The sequence below is a fragment of the Rhodamnia argentea genome, chromosome 2 (assembly GCF_020921035.1).
Source record: "Rhodamnia argentea isolate NSW1041297 chromosome 2, ASM2092103v1, whole genome shotgun sequence".
NCBI lineage: Eukaryota > Viridiplantae > Streptophyta > Magnoliopsida > Myrtales > Myrtaceae > Rhodamnia > Rhodamnia argentea.
Genome location: NC_063151.1, coordinates 20,307,244 through 20,334,071, shown reverse-complemented (window position 1 = coordinate 20,334,071; position 26,828 = coordinate 20,307,244). Strand labels below are relative to the sequence as shown.

The following is a 26,828-nucleotide window of genomic DNA, read 5'->3' as shown; positions in this document are numbered from 1 at the left end:
ACTCAAGGAAGCTCTGAGAAATCTGAAGATCTCTGGAGAAGTCTTGATGTTCTTTGCAGGGAGAAGTTATCAAATCCTTATCTGCTATCAACCGTTCGATTTGGAACATTTTCAAAGGGTGATTGCCGGAAGATCAAGAATCTGTCCCATCATGTGTTGTCTTCTTGTTTATGAAAAGATTACTCAAAGATTGCTAACCGGAACAAGTATTTTATTCCGAGGAAAGAAGAGCAAAAAATTATTGGCAGGAAATTGAGATACCTATTTGCCTCGGACGATGCCCATGCTTCCACCTTTTAGGCTTTTTGCCTTATACAAGGAGGGAGGGTGACCCAACCCGAACGAATTGATATGGTGATGATTTGTCTCTTGCTTTCTTCTCTAATTTTTTTGCCCTCTCTCCAGTCTCTCACCCCCTCTACATACTCTCCACACCCTGCCTTTCTCTCTCAAATACACCTTGTTTCCATTTTTCACGGACGAATATAAACACAATGCACAATGGAAACAAATAAGTGGTCATCGATGAGCTAACTTTTTTTTCTCGTAAAAATTATACTTCAAACGTAGAGAGTGTTTTTCTCATTACCGTGCTTAACAGATGGCCTAAAATGCTTGTTAGCACGACCTCGTTGTTAACAGTAAGTAGTGACCGAGGAACTCTTGTTGGATTCTTATTTCAGTTCAAGGCTCTGTTTGTTTCGCGGAAAAAATATGTTTTGTGAAAACATTTTCCTCATTTTTCGGCATTTGGACTGCTCGGGAAAATGAGTAAGTGGAAAGCCTATGCTTAAGCTCATGAAAATGATATCCACTTATGAAATCATTTTTCGAAAATAGGATTGGATATCGGCACTTGAACTATAAACTCTCCGCTTGAGCACGAGAACTCTAACGCTTGTTCTCGGGTCCTTGACGCTTGGAATAGAGTCCCTCACACCGGGGCTCGGGTCCATTGAGGCCTGGCCTGGGTCCCTAGCGCCCGGGCCGGAGTCCATCAAGGTGAGGCCCATGGCCCCAATGCCCATGCCGGATGCTCCGAACCCGGGCTTGAGTCACCAATGGCCATGCCCGAGTCCCTAGTGCTCGTAGCCGAGCTTGGGACCCAGGTGTCATTTACTGGATCCCCAATGCCCGGCCCGGCTTCACAAAGGCCGAGCTCGGGGCTGTAGCGCTCGTGCCAGAATCCTTTTATTTTTTTATATTTTATTTTATTTTATTTTCTCTTCTTTTTTTTTTTTCTGGGCCGGCGAGATTGTCGGCCGACCAACACGGGCCAGATTTGAGGGCCATGGCTCCCTAGCCCGGAGAAAAAACAAACAAAGACTACTACTACTACTACTTCTGCCGTTGCTTCTAATAATAATAATAATAATAATAATAATAAATTTAGAAAAGGATTATAGATTGTAAAATATGTATTTTTGGCCAAGATCGATTAAATACTAGCAATCGTTAAAAGGTTTAGAGCTTATTAGTACAATTGAAATGTTTATGATTGAACTGGTATAAGTGCAATAAGTTTAGGACATTTTTTGTACTTTTTGCATTGGCCTTAATGCCAAACAAACAATGGTTACAAAGACTAAAAACTCACCAATAAAGTGGAAAAAGTCGGGACCAATAGCGCGTGAAGATGGGCTTGATCGTGACTAGAACATTCAAATTCGATCCCCATCTAACATGTGAACACTAGCCGTGTGGCAATCAAGAAAGCTCGAATTGAGGATTCTTCTTCAAAAGAACTACATTAGCCGATTATTATTGTGTTATTTCTTTACACCCTTTGTATTGGATACTTAAATATAGTGGAGTTGATTCTTGTTAATCGCACAAAAAGATGCTACTTCTAAAGCGTCACACTTTCGCACGAGTAAAATAGAAGTTAGGGTTTTGGGATAAGACTTTATGGGTTCTTTGTACTCGTTGGATTCTCGAGTCCAGTTGCTAGTTTAGGGCAAGAAGGGCATTCGAAAGCGAAATAAATCGACGGAACAACTTGATGTTCCCATCAGAAATCCACAAATCGACTTCGAAATGGACAAATGCACGGAAAGGAGCGTGGAGCCAAGGAAAGAGGCCAATGGAGTTTAGATAACCAAGAAGGTGGAAGCTCCCTTTTGGACCATCGCAACAAGACTTTTCAAGAATAGAATCCTCCTATCCGTATATCTTGAAATGGAACATCAAAGGTCACCGAAGAAGACGCAGCGTCGTCAATAGATAGATAGATTCTTGAAATATAAAGCTTCGGAGGCGGCTCCAAAGGAGATGCTGAACGAGCCGAGGTACACGGGACATGTTATTCGTTCGGATAGGTACTTTGGATCATGAACAGAACGCGTTGCGGGAATCGAAAGGACACCGGATAAGCCGAGTTGTTCGGACTGCTTGGGCCGGTTCGTGGCGTGGACGTGGATCCTCTGCCTCTCGTACGGTGTTTTCGTAGATCGATGTCTCGGCCTATTGCGATCATCAAATACGGTTTGTTTGGACGAATGCCAATGATCGAGAAGCGGTATTGAGATGGTAATGCGATCAACTTCGCAAAGGATAAAGGATGTTCATGCTCGTGCTGCGACGCGTGCATTTGGAAATGAAATAATGTACCAACATCTTGAAATTTGAAGCTGTGTGTTTTCACAATTGTAGCTTTTGCGGAGAATTTGTTCTTCAAAATTCTCTGATAGTTATTTTGCGTTGAAGACAGTGGCCATACCGGTGGTATAACATATAGTTGGTAACAACTACATTTAAAACTTGTGCCGTGTACGGTTGAAAATGAGTTTTTTTTTTATTTTTTATTGGAGTAAAATGAGTTTCGCTTCTATCTAATTTGGTACTCTTGATGGGTAGGAGAAAATTGTTCAATCAATCTGAAACTTACTGTATAGATGCCAATTCAGTCATGAACTTTCAAATTTTGCCAATTTTATCATGAACCTTTGCGCCCAATTCCACTGTGGTCATTTTGGCCAAATTCGTTGGAAGTCGTTGACTTGGCGGTGTTGCACGTAGGACGACAAGTGATAACTGGGCGGCCATGTCAGCGATTGCCGAGGAGTTTCGCACAAAGTTTTAAGGCAAAATTAAACAAAATTGAAAATTTTGGGGCTAAATTAGCATTCGTACAATAGATTTATGACTGATTGCGATTTTTTCATGGCTGCCTTATCACCTCAGAGAGCTTCAATAAAATGGTTGAATGAATTAATTTCTTTGTCAATAAAGCTTTCTATATTTAAAATTTGTTGACAACCAATGTCATCTTAATGAAGATGCATGCAATTTGTTAGGTGTTCAACAGTTAATATGGTTCATCATATATTGATGCAGTAGTTAACTTTCATTTGCTTAAATTCTTAATTAAGTCATCTTAATTATAATACTTCTACTTTCTATAGATCCAGATATGGCTTACTTAAGTTTGGGTGCTTGTCTACATCCTAATATTAGCGTTATTGCCAGGTTTGGTTGCTTATCAGGTTAATTACGATTTCGAATTGCTAATTAGTTAGCATAGTCTTTTTTGAGAAAACTGATATTCTGAACTTTTTGTCCTTTCTATCTTCACATCACATTTTTCTTGAGAAAATTACTAAAAAAAGTCCTAAATTTATTATAATTGTGCCAATTTAGTCCTATTTTTTTTTTTGTTTTTGCCGATTCAGTTATAAACATTTTGCAATTATGCCAATTCAATCCATTCGGTTAATTTTAACCTATAGGCGTTGACGTGGATACCGCTTGGCGCCAGCCGTCGGAGACATATTATTTTAATTTTTCTTATGATTTTTTTTTAAAATTTTGTTATTTTTTTCCTTTATTTATTTATTTTTTGTCTTCTCAGGTGCAAATGACTAATGGTCTCGATCCTCGGATACGTAGGTTCGCAGTCATCGAGCTATGATCCGATAGTAGAGGCTCGTAGACTCTCGGAGCGAAGGCAAAACTCCAACTCCCATGGCAGCATCTCCCAATGAAGAAATGGCAACACCCAAACCCCTACACCCCACCGACGGTGAAAACCGTCCACTACCGCTCCCCGGCCATGATTCCACCCCTCAACCTGACCTCCGAACACCGTCGGTGGGTTGTGGCCACAGCTACAGCAACCAATGACGATGACGCAGTTACGGGCCAAAAATGCGAGAGAGAGAGAGATCGAAGGTGATGGCTTCGATCACCCGTTGCTTCACCTGCTGTGGAAAACCAGCCTTTGCTCCTACCTGTCGCTCCACCTTTTGGAGAAAGAAGAGGGAAGGGGAAGGACAAAAAGAAAAAAAGAAAAAAATTAAAATATTATATCGCTGAACAGCCGACGCCGGCCGGCGTCCACATTAGCGCTGGTTGGCCAAAATTGGCCGGATGGACTGAAGTGGAACAATTGCATTAGGGTTTCAGACTAAATTGATAAAAAAAAGTTTAGGCCTGAATTAGCACAAATGCAAAAGGTTTAGGATTGAATTGGCATAAATGCACAAGGTTTAGGACTGAATTGGCATAAATGCATAAAGTTTAGGATTGAATTGGCATCAATAGGATATGTTTAGAAACTTTTTATCACTTTTCCTAATAAAAAAGTGACCTTGACATAAAGGTCCGAATGGTGGCCATAGTCTAACTTCTTCATATGGTAATCAATTACTTTGAGGTAGCAGAGTTATGTTAACCTGCAAAAAATACAGGTTTCGTAGAACAGACTTTATGTCTCCTTAATATGATTCGGAATGAAGAAAGTTTCATGTTGGGGTTATCCTACATTGATTGTGGAAGAGAATGGTAGTCGGTGAATAAGTGTGAGAAAAAATCTCATCATTTGAGCTAACTTTTGAGATGAAAGAGGCATAAGATCACCCAACACCGTTATCCGAGCTCGGGTTACCGATAAGTTTGGATCCAACAGTCACAAGAAAGAGATACGGATTATTGCGGCTCCGATGTAATGTGAAATCCAATCGGTAAACTAAAGTCCTAGATTATCCTTTGCCAAGAGAAAAGAAAAACAAATAAATAGTGGATTTATACTTGATAGGTGTTAAAAGAGCATGAAACACACTAGTATGTGGCTAAGGAATACACTGCAAATGTAAAAGAAATAAAATATAATTTGATAAAGATATTCCTTTTTTTTTTTTTGCTATAAAAAGGAAGACCCCATTTTCTTTTCTCAAGCCCTCAACACACGCAGTCAGCCACTCTCTCTCTCTCCTTCTCTAACTGGTGGATTGTTTGTGTTTTGTTTTGTTTTGTTTTTTTTTTGGGGTATGTTCAGACAAGCAAAAGCCATCTGGTTCAGCCTCTGGACAAGGTAAACCACATCTCCACAATTAACTTTGCGTGTTGTGCTCATGGATCTGAACTGGTTTTCTGTTTTCTTAGGGTTTTCAGGTGACTTAAATCTCACAGAACTTTCACCATATGAGTCAATTATCTTTGTGTTGCTCTCTCGATTACCAATCTCTTAGGCGAAATATTACTAGTTTGTCGACCTGGGTCTCCTCTGATTTCTTCTCTTTCTTCTTCCTTTTTTTTTTGCCCTTTCTTTCTTCCAATACACAGAAAGAATTTGAGAGGAGATACGAGGAAAATGGCGAGAGGGAAGATAAAGATAAAGAAGATAGACAAGTTGACGGCGAGACAGGTGACCTTCTCGAAGAGGAGAAGAGGGCTGGTCAAGAAGGCTCGGGAGCTCTCCGTTCTGTGCGACGCTGATGTGTCCCTCGTCATCTTCTCAGCCACTGGCAAGCTCTATGATTTCTCCAGCTCCTCCAGGTACTCGAAATGTTAATTCTTCATAAGTCTCTAGTTTTTCATCATTGTATTGTATTTATCCCTTTGGTGTGTGGCTGTGTAACGAGAGAGAGAGAGAGATGAAGAAATCTTGAATTTCAGAGCTAGGATGGGGAACTTGAGGAGTCGGCATCCCAACGGTTTGATGCTGCGGTCCCTTTCTCTTGTGCTGAACACTCGAGGCAGAATCTATGTGTTACTCCTGGCTTTGTTTAGGGCAAATTTACAGCTACTTAGACTCTGTTTGTTGCACGAAGAGGATTTGAAAAATATTTTTCCTAGAAAAGATGAACGATATTTTTTTCATGGGCCACGAAAATAGTGACAAATAAGTAGTTGTCCACAGTAAAGGCGTTTTTCTTTGACTAATTATTTCAGACGATGCAAGTAATCGTTTTTAGGAAATTTTTTTCAAATAATTTATTTCTCGTGAAACAAATAAATCCTTTCTATACTAAACATTTTCTATACTAAAAGCAAAGTGTACCATACTATATGAATATGTACTATGCTAAAGGCAAAATGCGCTTAGATCAAGATTCTACAATGGTCTTTCAGCACTTTTACAAACATGTACTCTACTAATAGCAAAATATACTATGCCATACCCTTTGGTACTTGGTATAGACTCTATCAAAGATGCACCATACTAAACTTTCATATCTCACCCCGCTAGTTATATTTCGACGTCCGCCGTTCCGGGCTACTGGCTAGTTAGGCTTGCCCTAAGCCTCTTATGTTTATTGAGGCAATATCTGTCACATACACAAAACCTAATAGGATACCATCAACTTATATCCTTTTTCTTTTTGGCCACCCTTCAAAAATTGTAAATTTACAAAAATGTTGAATATGCCGAAGTTTCATCAATTATACTACGATGTACTATGCACACGCATGTTGATGTTGGTCACTGCACTTTGAATCTTTTCTTTTTTCAACTAGGTCGATAAGCTCCAATTTCATTTTTTTTTATTAGGTTTGTCCATTTCGCTCCTAATCAGATTCTTCAACATTAGTCGATTCAGACCTCTACTTAGTTTTACCTAAGATTTCATCACGATCGTGGATAGATCACCCAAGTTATGGTCCATAAGTAACGACAATTGGCCTTTGAAGACCTTTTACCTGACTTTCACCCGAAGTCACTCAACTTAATGTAGACTTCATCGTCATCTATGTTGGATATTCGGTCTGTTGTTAGTCAGCAATTGAGCCGAGTGACTTCATTGAACACGAAATCAAAATTTACCGGCTTAGTGGTTGTCGAATTCTGCATGTAGTTTGAGTATCATTTTCACTTTCTAAATCTTTCTTCCTTGTGTTTTCGTTTTTGGGCGTCCTTTCTCTATGAAGTATGGAGGATACACTAACGAGGTATTATGGTCTTCACTCCAATAAAGTTGAGAAGCCGGTCCAACCATGTCTTACACTGGAGGTGAATCACTTGCTTAGATATGGCTTCTATGTTCTCTTAAACTTGTGCTTTATGTTCGTGAAACGCAACACATATTCTCCTGAGGAAATCATTCTATTACACTAACATATTCCTATTCAAATGCCTCAGCCTTGCATTCGTAAAGTTTAATACTGACATATGAAACATTGACATGAATGAATTAGAACAATTTTCATATGGAGGATTTAACCCTTTCTCATGCTTGTTTTGTTGTCTTAAATACAGAACACCGACAGCGAAATGTTGCGCAAGGAAGTGCATGATGAGGCTTCTAAACTGAGGTGCGTGCATATGTTTTCCGTGCTTGTTTGAGTCGAAAATATGTTTTTTCTTTTCCTGCTCCTCCTTCTGACGGATCAAGTAGATTTACTTCCCATTTCTTTTTACAGGCAGATGAAGGGAGAGGATCTGGAGGGATTGAATGTGGAGGAATTGGAGCAACTAGAGAAGAAACTCGAGGCGGGACTGAGCCGCTTGATCAAGACTGAGGTCTCTTCTTTACTTTTTTTGTTCATTTGGGTTTCATAAGAACCAGAAAAAAGTTCCCTCACGTGTGTTCTTCTTGTTTCACTCTCTTGTCTCTTCCCATCTTGGTCGTTCCTCTCTTTCCAGGAAGAGCGAGCTTTGAATGAGATCAACAAACTGCAGAGAAAGGTTCGTGAACGCTAACTAGACCTATGTGTGCATCTTTCATTATAAACATTACGAGATTAGGTTGATCCGTCCAATGAATAATTCCATATGCTGCGAACATCACATCACGTTAGAGTACATATTCAAGTTGCGCCGCTCGAGAATATTGAAGGTTTTCTCGAAGGTCATCGTGGATGCAAAGACTCTGTTCAGCTGATTTGAAGACCATTTCTTTTTGAAATTGCAGAAAGCACAGTTGATAAAAGAGAACAAGCAACTGAAACAGGAAGTAAGATTACTTCCCTCCTGATAATTGATATGAGGACACTCTTTTAGAAGAATTATCAATGTCGAAAGGTGGTCATTTATATTGGGGTAAACACCACAGAAAATATCAAATTAGTATACTTGTGATAAATTTACCCCAAACTATTTTTAATCATAAAAAATCTCAAACTGGTACACTTGTGACAATTTTACCCAAAACTTGTACATCCGTGACAAATTTATCCTTCGTTAGCTTTCGTTAAATTTAACCGTTAAAGTAATAAGTTATATGACATGTGACAATTGACGGGTGTACTAGTTTGGAATTTTTATCCTCTGTTTATCACATGTGTATCAATTTGGAATTTTTTGTGATATTAACCCAATTTAACGGAGGATAAATTTGTCGTATGTATACCGGTTTAGAGTTTTTCGTGGTCAAAAAAATTAATTTAGGGTAAATTGTCATATGTGTATCAGTTTGAGGTTTTTGATAGTTAAAAAAATAGTTTTGGATTAATTTGTCACAAATGTACAAATTTGGGGTTTTTTGTGGTTGAAAAAAATAGTTTTGAGTAAATTTATTACATATGTACTAGTTTGAGATTTTTCATGGTTCACAGATAAAGATGATTCTACGTCAAGAGAAATCGGTAACTGTGAACTTGCAGCCGACCCGGGGCCGGTTAGCGGCGTTTCCGACTGCAGCAATATCATCTCCACCTCTGGATGATGACAGCCCAAATCCTTCAAGTTAGGGTGAGCAAACAAGTAGAACTGGATTCCCAAAAATGAGTGCGTAATACATCTTGATGCCCTTTATGTTTGCTTTAAGATGCTTCAATAATTGTAAAATTTAACAATTTTTTAGCCCGGGCCTCTTGGAGCCATTCTTTTATTTTTGAAGTTATAATAAGCTTATATTAAGTATGCATAATTTTAGAAAAGAACCGTTATCCTGTGTATAAAAATTGACTTTCTTCTTCTTCTTCTTTTTTGGCCCAACTGTGATAATCATTACAAGGCGGACCTAGTTTCTCACAAAGAATCAAAGCATGGGAACGACAGTAGAGTAGGTTTCTAGACTGCCGTTCAGTGATCTATCCTCTGGCCTATCGTCTGTGATTTAACTCATTATCATCACAAATTCCAAGGCCTTTTTTTTGCTATTTTAGTATTTTGCACCAACCATGTCACTTAGTTTCTATTTTTGGGAAACCAGTTTGCAACATTAATTTCTCTGCCTATAGCATCATCATCACATCATCCTGCAGGCTTCCTCTCTGAAGCTCGAGTCTCGGTCAGACAAGAGACGGCCAACTGATATATTTTCCTGCAAGCAATCAACAAAGTATTGGAGCCTACGACTTCAATAATAGCAATAAAGGATTGAAGCCCATGAGTGGAAATAACTATTCTTGAATACAGTTGGTTTGTCCATATTGCTAGTTGATGATTCAATTTCTCATGTAGATGGGACTCTCGTAACGATTTTCCATTCGAAAGAATTTGTACTGTATTTTCTTGCTCGGTTGCTCTAGACAACAACATTCGAGATCCGGTGATGTACCATTGAATACAAGACATCTATTAATAAGTTAAATGGATGAAATATGTTGATACCAGGAATAGCCATGCACATAAAATATCACCCCTTAATTAATACGAATTTTGGGGAGGCTAAAGTTTTCCTTCATTCTTAATCAGTGGGCTACGAGTTATGGGACACAATGAGTAATGATCGTAACTTCTAACCTTTCGAGTAATTAGGAGCATGGTTGGAGGAAATAAGGGAGTTCGAGAATTGGTTTCAAATAATATATTCCTTTTTTTTTTTTTTTATAAATTCAACCCGAACCTAAACTAGAAAGGATTATAAGAAGCTGTCTTCTACATGGTTGAAGATGCTAGGTTTGTAAAGTTTAAGAGATTCTACACTTTATTTCGAGGGAGTCACTTCGTTAGCCACATCTTAGTAGTAAGGTGTTGTTTGGGAAGGAGGGAAGGGGGAGGAAAACCAGCGGTGAACACGAAAAGTTTGGTGAACTTTTGCGCTATATTGGGCCGGTGGGGAAGTGTGGAGAAAGAAAATTTTATTGAAAAAACAGAAAGAAATGAACATTCAAGTTTATTAGCATTTCCTTTCTCTTTTCCTCCTCCTAGGTCTCCAAGCATAGAATTATTTTGGAAAAATTACCAAAAAAATCTTAAATCTATTGCATTTGTGCCAATTAAGTTATAAGCATTTCAATTCAGCCAATTTAGTCATATACTTTTTGATGATTTGCCAATTCAGTTTCAAGCCTTTCAATCATATGCCATTTAGTCAAAATCCTTTTAACAATTTATCAATTTAGTTATTCCAGTCAATTTTAATTGGAAATCGCAAACGTGGATTTTTTTTAAAATTACTACCATTTTTATTTTTTGTCTTTAATTTTTAATTCTTTTTCTTTGCTCCTAACCCCAAGCCGGCGGCCATCCATCTCTCGGTCTGGGCGGGGGTTGGTCGGCGTCCTTGTGAAAATTTCTCACAAAACCAGAATTTCACGTGTCCAACTTGTGGGTTATCTACCTTCTGGTCTGCTAGAAATGGTTATCCGATTAAAAATGTCCTGCAAGTTTCAACTTCTTGGTACTCAATCTACTTGTGAAGTTCCAAGTCATGCAGAGAATCCACTTACAGAAACCAAATCTTTGGGGATTCCTTGAAGAAGGCGTTCCTTCCCAATATCATGATCCCTTTCTCTAAGTCTAGATATAATCTCGACTACCAATGTGCATTTGCCATTTTAGGATTGTGGGAATGATTACATTGTTGAATTATATTCTTGGACATTAATTGTCTGTCCACCCCATTCTTGAAATCTGAGATTTATCTTTTGATTCCATTTTTTGACGTCCAAAAATATGATTGTTTTACGTATGTTATCATGCAATGATGAATTTGTCAAACATTGGAGCAGTTTTTGTTTGTGTTGAACTGGGCAGTTGCTCCACTTCCTCATTTGTCTTCTCCTAAGTTCAACGCATGTTTATGCAGATCCATGCGTTTCAAGGTTTGACAGATATTCCGACCTAAACAAATAAAAGGGTCGACAGATATTGGTTCGGACTTTTGTGCTGATCCATGAGTATCAAGGTTCAACAGGTATTATCCTAAAATAGTTCTAACAATTTCTTGTCCAATGTAGATTTGCAAGTTAAAAGAATTGGTTCAATCACAAATAAGCCTAGTGGTAAGTGTTAAAAGTTCGTTTGTAAAAACTAACACAAAAATGCCTGCTTTTTGTTCCACATCGAAACGATGGGAGGGTGTGAGCCACTTTATAAGTAAAAGGCTTTTCTAATATTTCAAATGAAGTAAATGGACTAAGTGGGCTCGACCCTCCAATACTCGTGTGTTGGGCACACGATTTTGGCGGTTTTCGAATATAGAGAGTTGTGTTCGAATTAGCAGTTTTTTGGACATTAAGAGTTGTGTCTTAATTTAATATTTTTCAGACATGAAATCTTGTGATCTTTTTGTAATAGCATGTCCCTTGATAAAGGTCTTCGCTATTATAAGTCCAAGGATTCTGTTCAATATTTGAATTTCAACTTCCATATTTTGTTTCTTTCAAAAGAGATACAACCTTCTTTTCCAATTATTTTTCCTTTGAAAGTTCTTGAAGAAATATCAACATTACTATCTAATATCATCATTCCAAGACTTTGTTATATCTTAGAGGATTTTTGCCTATAAACATTAGCAATATTCTGGGGCAAATAAGTCCTCAAAGAAAGTGAATTCATGCCTCAACGTTTGATTCCATTCGTTCCCATTTGTTCACTGACTTTTTCCCAACAATAAGCTTGTCCATTTTGATCAAAAAATTGAGAAGAGTTTCATGAGAAAATATGGATTGACATTAAGTGTAGGAAAAATTATGCAAAAAGTCCCAAAGTTATTGCACTTTAGACAATTTAGTCTTAAATGTTGTCATGCTTTGTTAATTGACAAATTCGACCAATTTTTTACTAAAAATCGCTGATGTGGATGCGGGCAGCCTTAAATAGCAAAACCGGCACTGATATGAATTTTTTTAATATTTATTTTTTTACATTTTATGTTTAATTTTATTTTTCCTTTTTCATTTTCTTCTCTTTTCCTTCTTTTTCTATGCCAAGGCTAGCCTCACCTGTGGTTGGCGAGGCATTGCTGCCCTTACCTAGTAAAAAATAAATAAAATTATCTATTTCAATATCGACAGGTGTCCACGTCGGCTATTTCCAATCAAAATTGGCTGGATAAACTGAATTAGCAAAACATTAAAAGGTTTAGGACTCAATTGGAACAATTAAAAGGTTTATGATTAGATTGGCAAAAAGTACATTAGGTTCATGACTTTTTTGACAGTTTTCTAGTAAGTGTATAGCTCTTTATTTCATTCTTGTATGTAATGTACAAGCACTACAGATGCAATACATTAATGTAGAGAGGCAAATGGATGTGATTACAAGGAGGAGGAGGCGGGCATCTAACATAATAGAGAATGTGACAAGTTCGGTTCGTGTTACAAGTGTGAGAACTAGAGCCGTCAATATGGGTCCATGATCCATTTTATGACTCATAGTTTGTACAAATGAGTTGTATGTGGGTCGTATATGGGTTACAAGGTTTTTAAGGTCCAAATGAAAATGGATCCAAAAAGTTAAAATTAAATCGGATGGTTCACAGTGGGTCACACGGTTGAACCCATTCTCGACCCATGGTTTGCGACTTCCCAAGCACCACTTGCAAATGAGGTTCAGGTATATTATTTTTTTTATATTTTATACTTTATATTTTTATAAGTAAAAGAAACAAAAATAAAATAAAATTAACAAATGTAAAATCTATTCTGGAAAGCCGCCACCGACCACCATCGATTGCCGTCGTCTGCCCACCGCCGACCACCGTTGCTGCTATTGCGGACCGGTGTCTTCAGCCTCCGGAGAAAAAGGAAAAGAAAATTGAAAATAAAAATAAAATAAAAAATACTAAAAAATAAATAATATTTTAAAAATAATTAAATTATTTATTATAAAAAATATAATTTTAAAAAAATTTAAAAATTTTTAAACAAAAACTTTGCCCAAATTTCAATTGCATGAAAGTGTTTTAGCAATATAATTTTTCTTAACAAATTATAAGAAACACATATTTAATGATTTGTTTAAATATAGAAGTACTTAAGAAATACGGATCAGATTGGGTATGGGTTATTAGATTTGTAATGTACGAAAAATGAATCAAAACGGGTTAAAGGGATCAATACGAGTTGGATCATATTCAACCCCGACCCGGCCTGGCCCATGACACCTCTAGTGAGAACCACACTAAGACTAAGAGACACCTAGTTTCCACTTATTTTCAAAACGAAAGTAGACATGTAATGCACCCTTGAAACAAACAAGGGACGCGTTAGTAGTAGAGTATTTTCTCCTTATTATACTTAACCAAACGCCCGTAAGATGCTCGTTAGCGTGATCCCGTTATCTCTAGCAAATTGTGACCAAGAAACTCTGGTTGGATCCTTATTCTGAATAAAACGTTGGATTGAGAGTGAAACGACAATGATAGAAGCCCAATACGATGACATCCCATATCATTTGTCATCCAATGGTAACTAAAGGTGTCAAAATGGGTTGAAATCCATTTTTAACCCATATTCAATGAGATGAATCACACATTTGTTAGTTAAGTTTTACTAAATGTGTTGTTAGTGGGTTGGAGTCGTATGCCTAAGTGTATGTGGGTTGTAAACAAATTTGAACAAACACATTTACAACCCATTTAGCTTATCAAGGTTATTAGTTGGGTCAATGAGATGTCTTGAAACTCATTTATAACTCTTTTAAAAGTTTCTATGATTTTTTTATTTTTCTTTGTTTTACTTTTTTTTTCTTATGAAGTCGGCGAGGGCGCCATCCGACTATTTCTTTCTTTGCCAATGGATTCCTAAACCTTTTGTATTTGTGCCAATTCAGTCCATTTGGCCGGCTGACACTACTGTGAATAATTTTCATGATATCTTTTTTATTTTCTTTCCACTTGTGGCTTGCGAGGGCTACCAAAGCTCGCTAGCCATTGGTCGAAGGCGGCCTCGCCCATAGCAGGTGTGGCCATGGCCACCTTCGTCCGCGACCAGGACTTGTGACCTAGATCTTCTCGAGGCGTAGACTTGCCATGCCTCGCCGGCGGTCGGCAAGCACTTTGCAGCCCTTGCCCGGTGGGCGGCGAGTTTTGGCAATCTTTGCTGGCCACAGTGGGAAAAAAAGAAATAAAAAATTATGATCTTATTATGATCCACGTGATGGTATCATATTAACACCGGCCCGTCAAATGAACTAAGTTGGCACAAAAAAAAAAAAATTATGATTGAATTGACACAATTACAATAGATTTAGGACTTGATAATTTTTCCGTATAGTAGCCTATGGATGTGCTCAAATATAAGAACTTTAAAGTGTGGTCTATTCGTAAATTATTATCTTCATCATTTGCTTTGCGTTTGGAAATCTAGATGAATTAGATACAATAAAATAATCTTGCATATTAAACGACAAGATACTGCTTTCAAAGTGTTGCATTTCACACCATTAAAACAAAAGTTGGGTTTCGACCCAAAAAAACCAAAAGTTGGGTTTTTCAATAAACGGTTTTTTGGGTAGACTCATGGCTTCGTGAATGAAGCAAAAAAGGGGCAGTCCAAAACGAAATAAGTTCGACGCTATCCACGAAACGAATTGATTTTGTAAAGGACACAACCCCAGGAATGGAGCAGGAAGCCAAGGCAGGGAGAAGGGGTCCAATGAAACATGGACAGCCAAACCCAAGAAGGGGTCGAAGCTCCTTTTTGGGACCATCAGAAGAAAGACTTCACGGAATATAATCCTCCTTCTCCTGATCCTCCCGTCCGAAACGGGTGGTCAGTAGATGAATGAGCGGCCAGGGATGCTCCGTCCGCTCTGGTACGGGCGGCTGCCCCAGAGATCAAGTCGTCTCAACGTCCCATCACAGGACGGCGGATGTTCATGCACATTGCTCGTGCCTGCATCTTGAAATTGGAATTCAGAATCGGGCAACTATCTGATAAGATGCTCTGTTCATGTGTAGGAACATGAATTGTTTGTTCTTCACCGTTGTAACTATTTTGGAACCCCCAGAATTTCCTTCCCGCTGGGAATGAGGAAAAAGTATGTTTATCATTCAAATCCGTAAGCAATAACCATTTCATCCGACATGCATAGTAATTTAATGAATTTACGAGTTTCGTTAATGAAAATTTTGAATGTAACGAATGGTAACTCTAATTATTCGCTAAAATTATTTGAATTGCAGATAGTAGCCCCACCCACCACGTGATATCACATAAAGTTACTAATTACTGTAGCATGTATTTTCCGCTTCTGTCCATATTGGTGTTTCTAATAGTCTGCCTATTACCTCAGACAGCTTCAACAAAAGGATTGACGGAATTAATTTCTTTGTCAATAGAAGTTTTCAAATTGAACGTTTTACGCCTTTCTAGTTATTAGGGTTTCGTTTTGGAGTTCTATACAAGGTACTTAGGGCAAAACCTCTATCTCTTAAAAGGCCTATGTACTCTTTACCACTAAACAACGAAGCCAAGAGCAAGAAAGACGCGGCTCTTCCTGCGGCGGAGTCACCTTTGAGTTGCAACTACTTGACTAGTAGCCTGATTTTCATTTTGTCTATTGGGACTGATTAAGTGTTTGTCATGTTAATGTAGATGCATGCAATTTGTTAGGTGTTCTAATGTTAACATGGAAATACATCAAAAGGGTGGATCTTTTAAATTGAGACGACGATAATCCATTTCACTATAATCTTCGAATGGGAATGAAAACAACATTTACTAAAAAAGTATCTACTATAATTACGCCAGTCACTATAATCCAACAATAAACTAAGAAGTAACGGTTCAAGAAATATACATAAATTGTAACTGAACTTGCAATAGCTACTTTTAATTTGCTGCATATGTTACGTAAGTAGAGCTACTTATTTCTTCATCATTTATTGAAGCGGTATCTAACTTTCATTTGCTTAAAATTTCAATGGAGTAACTTTTTTCTATATCTTGCTCACAATGCTTTCACATTTTATAAATCAAGATAAGTTAGTTTAAGTTAGTATGGTTGCTTGTCTAAAACCTAATGTTACCGTTATTGCCTCTTAGGGTATATTTGTATCGTGAAAAATAAATTATTTGAAAATTATTTTTACAAAGTGATCGCTTTTGTCGCTTATAAAAATGAATGGACGCAAAATATATATATATATATATATATATATATATATATTTTGTACACGAAAATGTTTAGATATAGATTGTTGTTGATAATGAAAATAATATTTAGACATAAATTATTATTGATAATGAAAATATTATACCTATGTTAATCATTTCGAGCAGAACAAACCATGGACAAACATTAGGATAATTTGATTGATAATTAGTTAGCATATCGTTTTTTATTTTCAGAGAACTAATACTCTAAACCTAACTTTTTGTATTCACATCATTTCTTCATTTATTTTATCCACATATGGATAGTGGTGATTGGTGGGCACACGGACTGTATCTGTAGTGCCGCGTGGCAGATACTCTTTGTTTTTTTTTTGGTCCAACGCGTGGCAGATACTTAGTTATACTTTGCTTGCGCGGGTTGGTAAAGTGTAAGTGAGTTGCCACGTGGCAAATATTAATAAAATTTCTTAAAGCTTTCACTTCTGGCAACTTTGCGTATATAGAAAGAAAATCCCTTCACGGGTATATAGGAGAAACAGTTTCGTAGAAAATCCCTTCTCTCTCTTTTTTCCTTTTCTTTTTCTTTTTTCTTTATTAACCTCTTCTTTCTAATATCTCATTAAATTATATGCTTAACAATTGATTGCAAGACATATCCGACATGGAGAATGACCGATCCGAAGTGAAATTTATATTCACACATTTACATTTTAATGGAAGGTATTTTGATGGGTCATGGAGAGCCAAATTGGTATTTGTTGTGAGACCAAAATTAGTTTGGGATAAAATGTGTCATGGGGTACCACTTTGAGATATCTTGTGAGATCAAAATTAGTTTGGGATAAATGTGTTATGGGAATGCAACTTTGAGATTGTTAATGATATTGATAATTTTTTAAATGATCATAACCAACAATTGCAGTCCACCAAATATACCTATTTTTTTAAGGAAGTGTCAGTTTATATTATCTAAACTTTAATATTCCTTTTTTCTGTTTTGCCCAAATATGAAATTTATGTCAAGTGGAACCTTTGTTTCTTAACGAAGAATTAAAGCATGTGAATGATAGTGTTATGGATGAGATAGCCTGCCCTTGAAGGATTTGTCACTGGCCTGTTGTTTGTGATTTAACCCATTATCCATCACAATTTCGAAGACTTTTGTCTTATTATGCAATTTTTTTTTGTTTTGCGTTTGTTTTATTATGCATTAACCAAGGCACTTTGGTTTCAATTTTGAGAAAATTTTTTGCACTGTCCATATCATCATATTGCAGGCTTCCTTTCTGAAGCAGAAATCTCGAACAGCCCACTGGTACATCTTCTGATAGCAAACAATAAAGGAATGAAGCCCATGGTTTCAATAACAAAAAATATAAGGATTGAAGCCCATGATTTCAAATAGTTACTATTGAATTAGCGCTACAAGGAAAAAATGCTAGTAAGTGCTTATAGCTGGAACTCTTGTAACGATTTTCTATCTTTCTATTTTCTTCCTTGGTTGCCCTAGATAGCAACACCAACACAATTTCTGTTAAGGTCCGGTCAAAGAGGAGAATAATATTTATTTAAGAATGTATCCTTGATTGCGTAACATCCATCGATAAATTGCACTAAGCGTATCTGTGTGAATCCATAAAATAACACCTTAAAGGGTGATGTAATCCAACATTTCTATTTAGTGGGTTACAAGATATGGACATCATATGTGTGATCATCATAATTATAACTTATCGATTAATTAGGGGAAAGAGGAAAATCAATGGGAAATTCTAAAATTGGTTTTAAGTAATTGATCCTTCTCGAAATCGACCGGAACCTACTTGAGAAAAGATTCTAAGGTCCTAAATGATTGAAGATGCTAGGTCTGTAAAGTTAAAGGGATTCTGCTCTTTATCACGGGATTCACTATTTGGGAAGGACGGAAAGGGGAGGAATATGAGGGGTGACTATGATAAGTTTTGGTGAACTTTACACGCCATTGGGGAAGATTCTGAAGTTTTTGTGAGACAGAAGAGGGGAATTTCAAATTTAATTAGTTAGTATTCTTTTCCTTTTCCTTCCGCCTAGGTCTCCCAAGCATAGAATCATTTTCTACTAGGAGAAAGGGAAATTTTAATCTTTTTCTTCTCTTTTCTCCGGTAGATGCTACTAAATAAAGCTTTAGAAAATTCGAAGGTCAATTAATTCATCCCCTTTTCTACAGTATATGCTACTAAATAAAGCCTCCGAATTCGAATAATCTCTCCTTATGAACGTGGGTCGAGCGTGAGTCCATCTATAAAGTATGTAATACTTGCTATCACATCTCTCTCTCTCTCTCTCTCTCTCTCTCTCTCTCTCTCTCTCTCTCTCTCTCTCTATATATATATATATATGAGATTTCTCCTGTTGCTACCGACATGAATTCTAAACATCGAATTTACTCAAACTTGTTATGGTGTTAGGGATATTGAACCGATTGCATGCATCTAGCATCTTGTTAAAACATTGCGAGAAGTTTTAAGTTGAAGAGTAAGGCCCCGTTGGGTTTAGCATTGGGGATGAGCATTGGGGCTCTAAAGTTTCTTGGCCAAATGCAAATGCTGTTTGATTCATTTTTTGGCTCACTTTGGCGAGATGCACTTGCATCTCAAATGCTCTCCAAAGTCCTTTAGCTCAAAGTACCTCTAGAGGTACTTTGGGCTAAAGGACTTTTACGAAATGCAACTAATTTTTTTATTATTTTAATTTTGTCACCTTCGCTTGCCGCCTCCTCCCACCGCCATCGCCCATCGGCCGCTGCCGGTCTCCGGTCACCGACCGCCGGCGGCGGTTGCCACCACCGCCTATTGCCGGTAGCTGGCCGCCACATTTTTTTTAAAAAGAAAAAATATTTTACAAAGTTCATCTTTCACCAAACAACATTTATGTCAAAGTTTCTTTTCAAATATGTTTTTAAATTACACCTTACCAAACACTATTTGCATTTTGAAAAAGGCCTTTAGCCCAAAAGTATTTGCATTTTCTCAAAATCTTTTGGCCAAATGCTGAACCATCCGGGGCCTAAATGGAAAGATGGGGGAGTACTTGAATTCAAAAATGGGAAGGGCAACAAAACCGAGGAGAATAAGGTCTTGGAAGTTGGTACTCGTTCTTAGTGGTCAAAAGTTGAAAATAGGAAGCGGAGAATCGGGGCACGATATCTTTTTAGGAAATATCGTTATCATACCATGATTTCTCTCTCCGGGTAGTTAATGGGCTTAAATTCGAAATCGGGAAAAAATCCAAAAAAACAAGCTCTAAATGCACTCGTTTTCTCAAATAAGGACATGAAGTGGATATTGTTTTAAATAAGGGCCTGAAGTACCCTCATTGTGTCAAAGAAGGGCTTGAAGTACATATTATTTCAAATAAAGGTCTGGAGTGCCTACATTAGTCTCAAAAAAGGGCATGAGTACTTTAGTTAAGGGCATTTTGGTCATTTACTATTTTAACTTATTTTTTTTCCTTTTCTGTTTTTTAGAGATTTAAAAAAAAGTATAAAAAAAAAGAAACACACAGGTGGGTGGCCGCTGCCTCGGGTCGGCGGCGATCCCGCCAACCAGAGGATAGGGCCGCTGCGATCCGTCGGGATCGGGGGTGGGTAAGAGGGCACCACCTCGGTCCGGTCCCGACCAATGGTCGTGGCCCTCGGCTAGATCTGGGAGAGGGCCGCCGACCCTCGCCCGGATCCGGGAGAGGGCCGCCGACCCTCGCCCGGATCCGGGAGAGGGTCGCGACCCTCTCCTAGGCGAGGTGAGGGCCAGCAAGCTCTCGCTGAAGCGCCGGTGACCCCGATAGCTACAAATGAGAGGTCATTCCTTCCACCTATTTTTTTTTACTTTTTTTTTTTTTTGTTTTAATTTAATTTAACAAAAAATTAGATCAATTTATATTTTTACAAAAATGCCCTTTATCGGCCGAAAAATTTGGTTAGCCGACCAACCGGTGAGGTGAGACCCTTATCCGAAACAACTATAGCCACTTCAAGCCCTTCTTTAAGACAATGATGGCACTACATGCCCTTCTTTGAAACAAAGTCCACTTCAAACTTTTATTTGAAAAAATGAGGGCATTTGGGATCATTTTTCGGAATTTTCCCTTCAAAATCAAGAGGCCACTTCTTGTCTCTTAAGAGAAGCTCAAACGCCTATGGTTTAGAGATGGAAAAAGCACTAAAGTTTTTTTTTTGGTTAATACCATGAAAAATTCCAAACTAATATAATTGTGATAAATTTACTCCCAAGCTAACTCTTTTATCACAAAAAATACCAAACTAGTACACTTCTAACAAATTTACTTTCATTCGACCAAAAATAAATAAATTTGCCCCAAGGTAATTTTTTGACCACCAAAAACCCCAAATTGATATAGTTATGGTAAATTACCCTCCATCGGTTTTCGTTAAATTGGGTTAATATCGCAAAAAAATCCAAACTAGCACACCTTCAACAAATTTACCTCCAAGCTAATTTTTTAATCACGAAAAACCCCAAACTAAAGCTCTTGTAATAAGTTCACCACCAAACTAATTTTTTGACCATAAGAACTCCAAATCGGTACACTTGTGACAAATTATCATCCATTCATTTCCCTTAAATTGGGTTAATACCGCGAAAAATTATGCTGGTGACAAACAGAGGATAAAAACCCCAAATTGGTACATCCATCAACTACCACATATCATCTAACTTAGCAATTTGACGGTAAAATTTAATGAAAACTAACGGAGGGTAAATTTTTCACAGGTATACCAAATTTAGATTTTTCGTGGTATTAACCTAATTTTTTTAGACATATTATATTAGTATCAATTCAATCTTAAATATTTTAATTGAATCAATTTAATCCTAAACCTTTTTTGCATTTATAGCAATTGAGTCCATCCCACTAGTTTTGGCGGGAAATTACTAACACGGATATCCCCCGTCTTATGTGACATGGACGGTCTTGACGTGCACATTTTTCAATAACATCGTAATAATATTTTGAATTTTTATAATTTTTTTGTACTTTTCCTTTTTTTTTTTCTTCTTCTATTCTTTATTTTTTGTTTTCTAGCTGAGTGCTAGCAAGGGCCACCGGTCGACCCTCGATGGCTAGAGGCAAGGGTCGAGAATCCATCGCCAGATTGGGTGCCCAAATTGGGTGAGGCCCGCAACGCCCTTCACTTATCCTAGATTAGGCGAGGGTCAGCCAACGGCCCTTGCTGGCCTACAACAAAAAGGGAAAAAGTATAGTAAAGCACAGAAAAGAGAAATAGAAAAAAGAACCAAAAAATTAGAACAAAAAAATCAAACGTTATTAAAAATATCAATGTTAGTGCCCCGCCGGCTGTGCCACTTAAGCTGGCCAGCATCCGCGTCAGCGATTTCCGGCCAAAATTAGCTGAATGAACGCAATTAGTAACAATGTAAAAAGGTTTACGACTAAATTAGTCTAATTAAATAATTTAGTACTGAATTGATATTAATACAATAAGGGTAAGACCTTTTTAGCAGTTTCCCGAAAGAAACTCACTTTCACGGTCCAAAGGGCACTCCCTGGACATTCACTTCATCATCAAAATTCGCGGTCACATTACAAGCACACGCTATTGTGGCTCAGAAAAAGAATACTCGGAAGTGAGGCGAAACCCTGCTCGTCAGTTTCCTCGCGCCACTGTTACTGCCTTCATGTCGCCACCACGTCCTCGCCACAGACAACACCGAGGCGTCCGTGCCACAACTGAGTTGCGCTCGCTGTCCACTACCATAGGGTCACCGTGCCAGCTCGGACCCGTCACCGCCTATATCTAGTCACCGTAGCAACCTGGCAAAGCACTCAAGCCAGATCAGTTCGAGTTGTCGCACCAGCAAGCTTTTCAATCCAATCCCATTCACTCTTGGAACTTTTTTGCAAGTTCTTCAGTAAGTCTTTGCTGTGCCGGCCGCTCCAGTGAATCACTACAGCCCAAGCGTCCTTGCAGCAGCGATTGCTACCTCACCGCTGCTATCTTCGTCGTTCCGTCCCTCGCTGTGGTGATCGCTGGTTTCGTGTCGTACCTGCCGTTGCTCAAGACTCCCACTGGCGGCTAAATGGCCCACTGTCGGTCTTGTCCTGTGGCCGGGAATCCGCATTGCTTTCTTCGGTCTTGTGCAAGGTTGGCATGATTCTTTTGTGATAGCTCAACATTTATTCTTTTGAAAAATGCTTTTCACTGGTAAAAGAAAAAACCGTAGGTCATTTTATTGTCCAGTTGCATTAATTGAGACATGTTGGGGTGTCGGACTTTTAAGCCCAAAAATAGAATCCTTAATATGTTCTCGTGTCTTAAGTGTGATTTATAACCGAGGAAGTTGTCAAGTAACTCCTTACGCAAAGCATAATATAACGATATACTCATTGAAATATTGATATTCTCACTTTGATTGTTTAATAACCAACTAGAATCTCCCATTATTTTGATAAATTGTGTGTTCAAATTTGCTAAAACTTGTAAATCGATAATCAACGGTTCATATTCAACTTAGTTATTTGAACAAGCGAAATCTAATTTAAGCATAGATTTCGTTTTATAATCTTTTGGAGAAATTATCAATATTCCTATCCTTGAGGAGTTACTTGCACACGACTCATGGAAATTCTGAGTCCATGGTACTACTTGCATATAAATTTCCTTTTCAAATTTTCTCAATTAGAGCACATGGATACTTCGTAGTAAATCGGAAACTGCCTGTCCTTTTATAGTTTACAAAGAATGGCCATCTAGTAGTACAACAATGGGCCTTGATATATGATTTATATAATTAGTTTTACATATCACATCAATAATAATTGGCAACAAATAATGTCGTAACTGACTACATGCAAAATACAAAGATAAACACAACTTCTCGATTGCGATGTATCTCATCTCAATGTCGTTCAACATCCTACTGAGGTAATACCCTGCTTGCTCCTTACCTTTGTCATTCTCTTGTGCTAGCATGCTTCCAATTGTCGTATTGGTCACCAACAAATATAGTTTCGATGGCCTACATGGCATTAATACAGGGTGTAGTCAAATACTCATTGATTCAATCGGGGGCAAGTTGTTGCTTTTCTCCCCCAAACAAACTCTTCATGATTTTTTAATCTAAGTACAGGAGAAAACACTTCGATTTTGCTAGAAAAATTAAAAATAAACCAACATAAAAAATCTAATTTCCTTATCATTAATTTGTAATCGGTTTTTGGCCGTTGGTGCCATTGATTCTAAAATGCCTTTGGTTTTATTTTTATCGACTTCAATGCCCTATTTATTTAATAAAAAAAAAACTTAATGGATTTCACTCCAAAAGCGCATTTAAGAGAATTCATTTTTCTTGAATATTTCTACATCCTAGTATAAGCTTTGCTCATGATAGTCTACATGAGTCACCTCATCAGACTTGACAAAAACATCATCGATGTAGACTTCCATGACTTACCGATTATACAATGAAAGATGAAGTTCATTGCTTTTTGGTATGTAGCTGCAACGTTCTTCAACCGGAATAGCATTACTATCCATTTAAAGATACTAATGGCTCCTGAACATCTGAAGGCCGTTTTAGAGACATCTTTTTTAGTTATGAAAATTTGTTTGTACCCCAAAGGCGATACATTAACTATAGAATTTTCCGACCAAAAAAAAAAAAAATATAGAATTTCATTACCTCATGTCAAATCAACTAGCATATTGGCCATTTGCATTGGATACTTATTTTTTGGAGATGCTGTAGATAGATCTCTGAAGTCGATCCAGGCCCTTAATTTCCACTTTTCTTCTTAACGGGAACAACTTTGGGTGGCCACTCGAAATACCTAGCTATCTTAATGAATTTGCCTTGAGTAGTCGCTCGATCTCTTATTTTACTTTTGAAACTATCTCTGGAGAAAAATGCCTCAAAGGTTGTTTAAGTGGGCGAAACCCTTTTTTGATCGACAACTTATGTTCATCTATGTCTCTTTTTAATCCTTGTCATTTCAGGATAATCAAATGCAAAAAAGTATTTATATTTCTTCAATAAATTGACCAACCTACTCTTGAAATCTCCCTCGAACAATGAGCTGATAGATTTTCATCACCGATGTTAATCCCAATCAGTGGATCTTGGGCTTCCAGCGCCTTGGTACTTCTTTTAGTGGTGACTCCTCGAAGTCCACTACACAATCAACAACATGAAGAGATTGTTCAGTTTCTTCTGCTAAGTGGGACGACTTTCTTTCAACCAAATCTTATAACAGTGTATATTCTTCTGTGCAATGAATCTGCTTCCCAAGTTGCCAATCCACTTCCCTTTAAGATCCATTCGACACTTTTGTCAGTGAAATGGAAAAAAAAAAAAAACATATCTTTAAATTGGGCTCTGGAGGTTCGGTTACAAACGAGTCATCGATATCTTGAGGACCCAACCGAACTACCTATGCCCAAGAAACGCATGCGTTGTGATTGGTATGGACATACTTGATCTTGTTCCGATTCCAAAAGGCAAGCATCCGGTGGAGAGACAATGGCACACATTGATTATCATGAATCCAATCCCTTCCCAACGCTATGACAAAGAAAGTCGTCTTCGATGTCTTTGAATTGACTTTTCCAGCAAGTATTGATAACGTCACATTCGAATGAATAATCTCAACATCCCTTTTGTCTAATTTCTTTAAATACTTATAGGCCATGAGATTTAGAGTCAAGGTCCTTTGTCCACTAGAATCTTGGTTACTGGTCTGCCATCAATCTTGTTGGGAAAAATCCCTTATGGTGTTTGAAGATGACAAGATATACAAAGGCTATTAATGTGTGCATTGATTAAGTACGACAAGATGAGAGATGCACAAGTTAATAGGCAGATGGTGTCCTAATAGGATCGTCTAAAGGTTTGAAGTTCTCTATTAAGGGTGAAGAAGGTATTGGGCATGAAGTGTCTACAAGTTGGATAGACTTGAGGTGAATAAGCCTAGAATGAGGAATTCGGTAAAGGTTGGAGGTACCATGGATAGGTGAACAACGAGGTAGAGCCATGGTTACCAAAATGCTTGGAAGAATCAGAATATGGAAACTCAAATGAAGTTGATATACTTTGCAATATCAAATTTGCATCCAAAGTATGAAGTGAAAGACTAGTGATTACTAGATGGACCTTTATGAAAGTGAATAAGTCGGGAAGGATGGGAAGTTCTTAGAGACTTTGAGGTACCAGACAAGGTGAACAAATTATATAGTTTTGGATCACTAAGATATCGAGGATGACCAACGACAACAATTCGTAAGAAACCAGTAATGTATATATGCTCATGAATCGCTAACATATGTAGCTGACTATATCAATTGCAGATAACATGCTTATAACGTGTTTATTATAAGAAGACTCATATATTCCTTTGACTAATCTTGTGCGTCGAAAGGGATTTTATAGTTATCTTTAGGGATTGGAATTGTGGAACCAAGATGGAGATAAATCCATTGGTTTAATACCAAATTTGGAGGATTGGATTATTACCATGTATGGTCAACTCCATTGAGGAAGCCTCACAATTACTAAAAGATTTGATTGTAGGGGCGATCAAATCTCACAATGGCTTTGTCCGTCAACTCCAATAGCTAATTACTCCTCTTGAAGATCCTCCGATGGGTAGTTTGGAGATTGAAGACTATACAAGAGGATCAATACACACCGAAAAACAAGAGAGGCAAAAATTTGAGAAAGCTATACTACCAAAATTGTCTCTTCTTCTCTCTATGTTTGCGAGCTAACTATTGCTCATTTGCATTTCACTCTATTGCGAGTTGTTTTCGATCGTGATCTCATTTGAGAGGTGTATGAGTGTTGTAGTGAGGCTTGTCATCTTCAAGAAGGAGAGCGCGCTACGCTTGTAACAACTCAAAGGATTATTAGTGGAGTCTAGCCTGTTAGTGGCTGTTTGTGTGGGAAAGTAGACATAGGCTTGGTTTAAGCCGAACCATCATAAAGATTTATATGCATGTTCTTCTATCTCTCTATTTATTTATATATCTGTCTAATGGAAGCATCGCACTTGATATAACCAATTTGTTCTTGCGTTGATTAACTGCTCATACATATATCCCACTTGATTTTCATAATTTCAAATATATATATAAATATTTGAAAATCAACCTATGACCCCTTCCGAATTGCACATATAGCCGTAAAATTAGTATTGGTTTAAGTACATCCCAAGTTCTACAACTTGTGTACGACGCTCACTTTAATGCCAAAACTTTCAAATAGATCACTTCAATGCTAAGTTTTTTGAAAATCGATCACTTAAGTGCTAATTTCGGAGAAAATCGTGCGCTTCAGCCGCAATCCGGCCAAATGAATTACATG

The 26,828-nt window shown here is 37.6% G+C and overlaps 1 protein-coding gene and 1 long non-coding RNA gene across 2 annotated transcripts in view; both read left to right on the top strand.

Annotated features, from left to right (window-relative positions):
- Positions 1–5,277: 5,277 nt before the first annotated feature.
- LOC115739580 (MADS-box protein JOINTLESS-like) lies at positions 5,278–8,995 on the top strand. The gene is made up of 8 exons (XM_048275114.1): positions 5,278–5,311; positions 5,563–5,770; positions 7,148–7,235; positions 7,476–7,533; positions 7,642–7,741; positions 7,865–7,906; positions 8,133–8,174; positions 8,776–8,995. The coding sequence occupies exons 2-8, from the start codon at positions 5,591–5,593 to the stop codon at positions 8,908–8,910; spliced, it is 645 nt and encodes a 214-aa protein (XP_048131071.1). The 5' UTR covers positions 5,278–5,311; positions 5,563–5,590; the 3' UTR covers positions 8,911–8,995.
- An 8,191-nt stretch (positions 8,996–17,186) lies between these two features.
- LOC115739582 overlaps positions 17,187–26,828 on the top strand; it is a 49,028-nt gene continuing 39,386 nt past the window's right edge. The window contains exons 1-2 of the long non-coding RNA XR_004015259.2: positions 17,187–17,638; positions 25,496–25,502. This is a non-coding gene — a long non-coding RNA (uncharacterized LOC115739582). The remainder of the gene's footprint in view (positions 17,639–25,495; positions 25,503–26,828) is intronic.

What these genes read in the sequence shown, in the direction of transcription:
- LOC115739580 (XM_048275114.1), top strand. Translation starts at nt 5,591, where the DNA reads ATGGCGAGAGGGAAGATAAAGATAAAGAAGATAGACAAGTTGACGGCG. An exon ending in GATGAGGCTTCTAAACTGAG is followed by an intron (nt 7,534 to 7,641) that starts GTGCGTGCATAT and finishes TTCTTTTTACAG; the next exon opens with GCAGATGAAGGGAGAGGATC. An exon ending in GCCGCTTGATCAAGACTGAG is followed by an intron (nt 7,742 to 7,864) that starts GTCTCTTCTTTA and finishes CTCTCTTTCCAG; the next exon opens with GAAGAGCGAGCTTTGAATGA.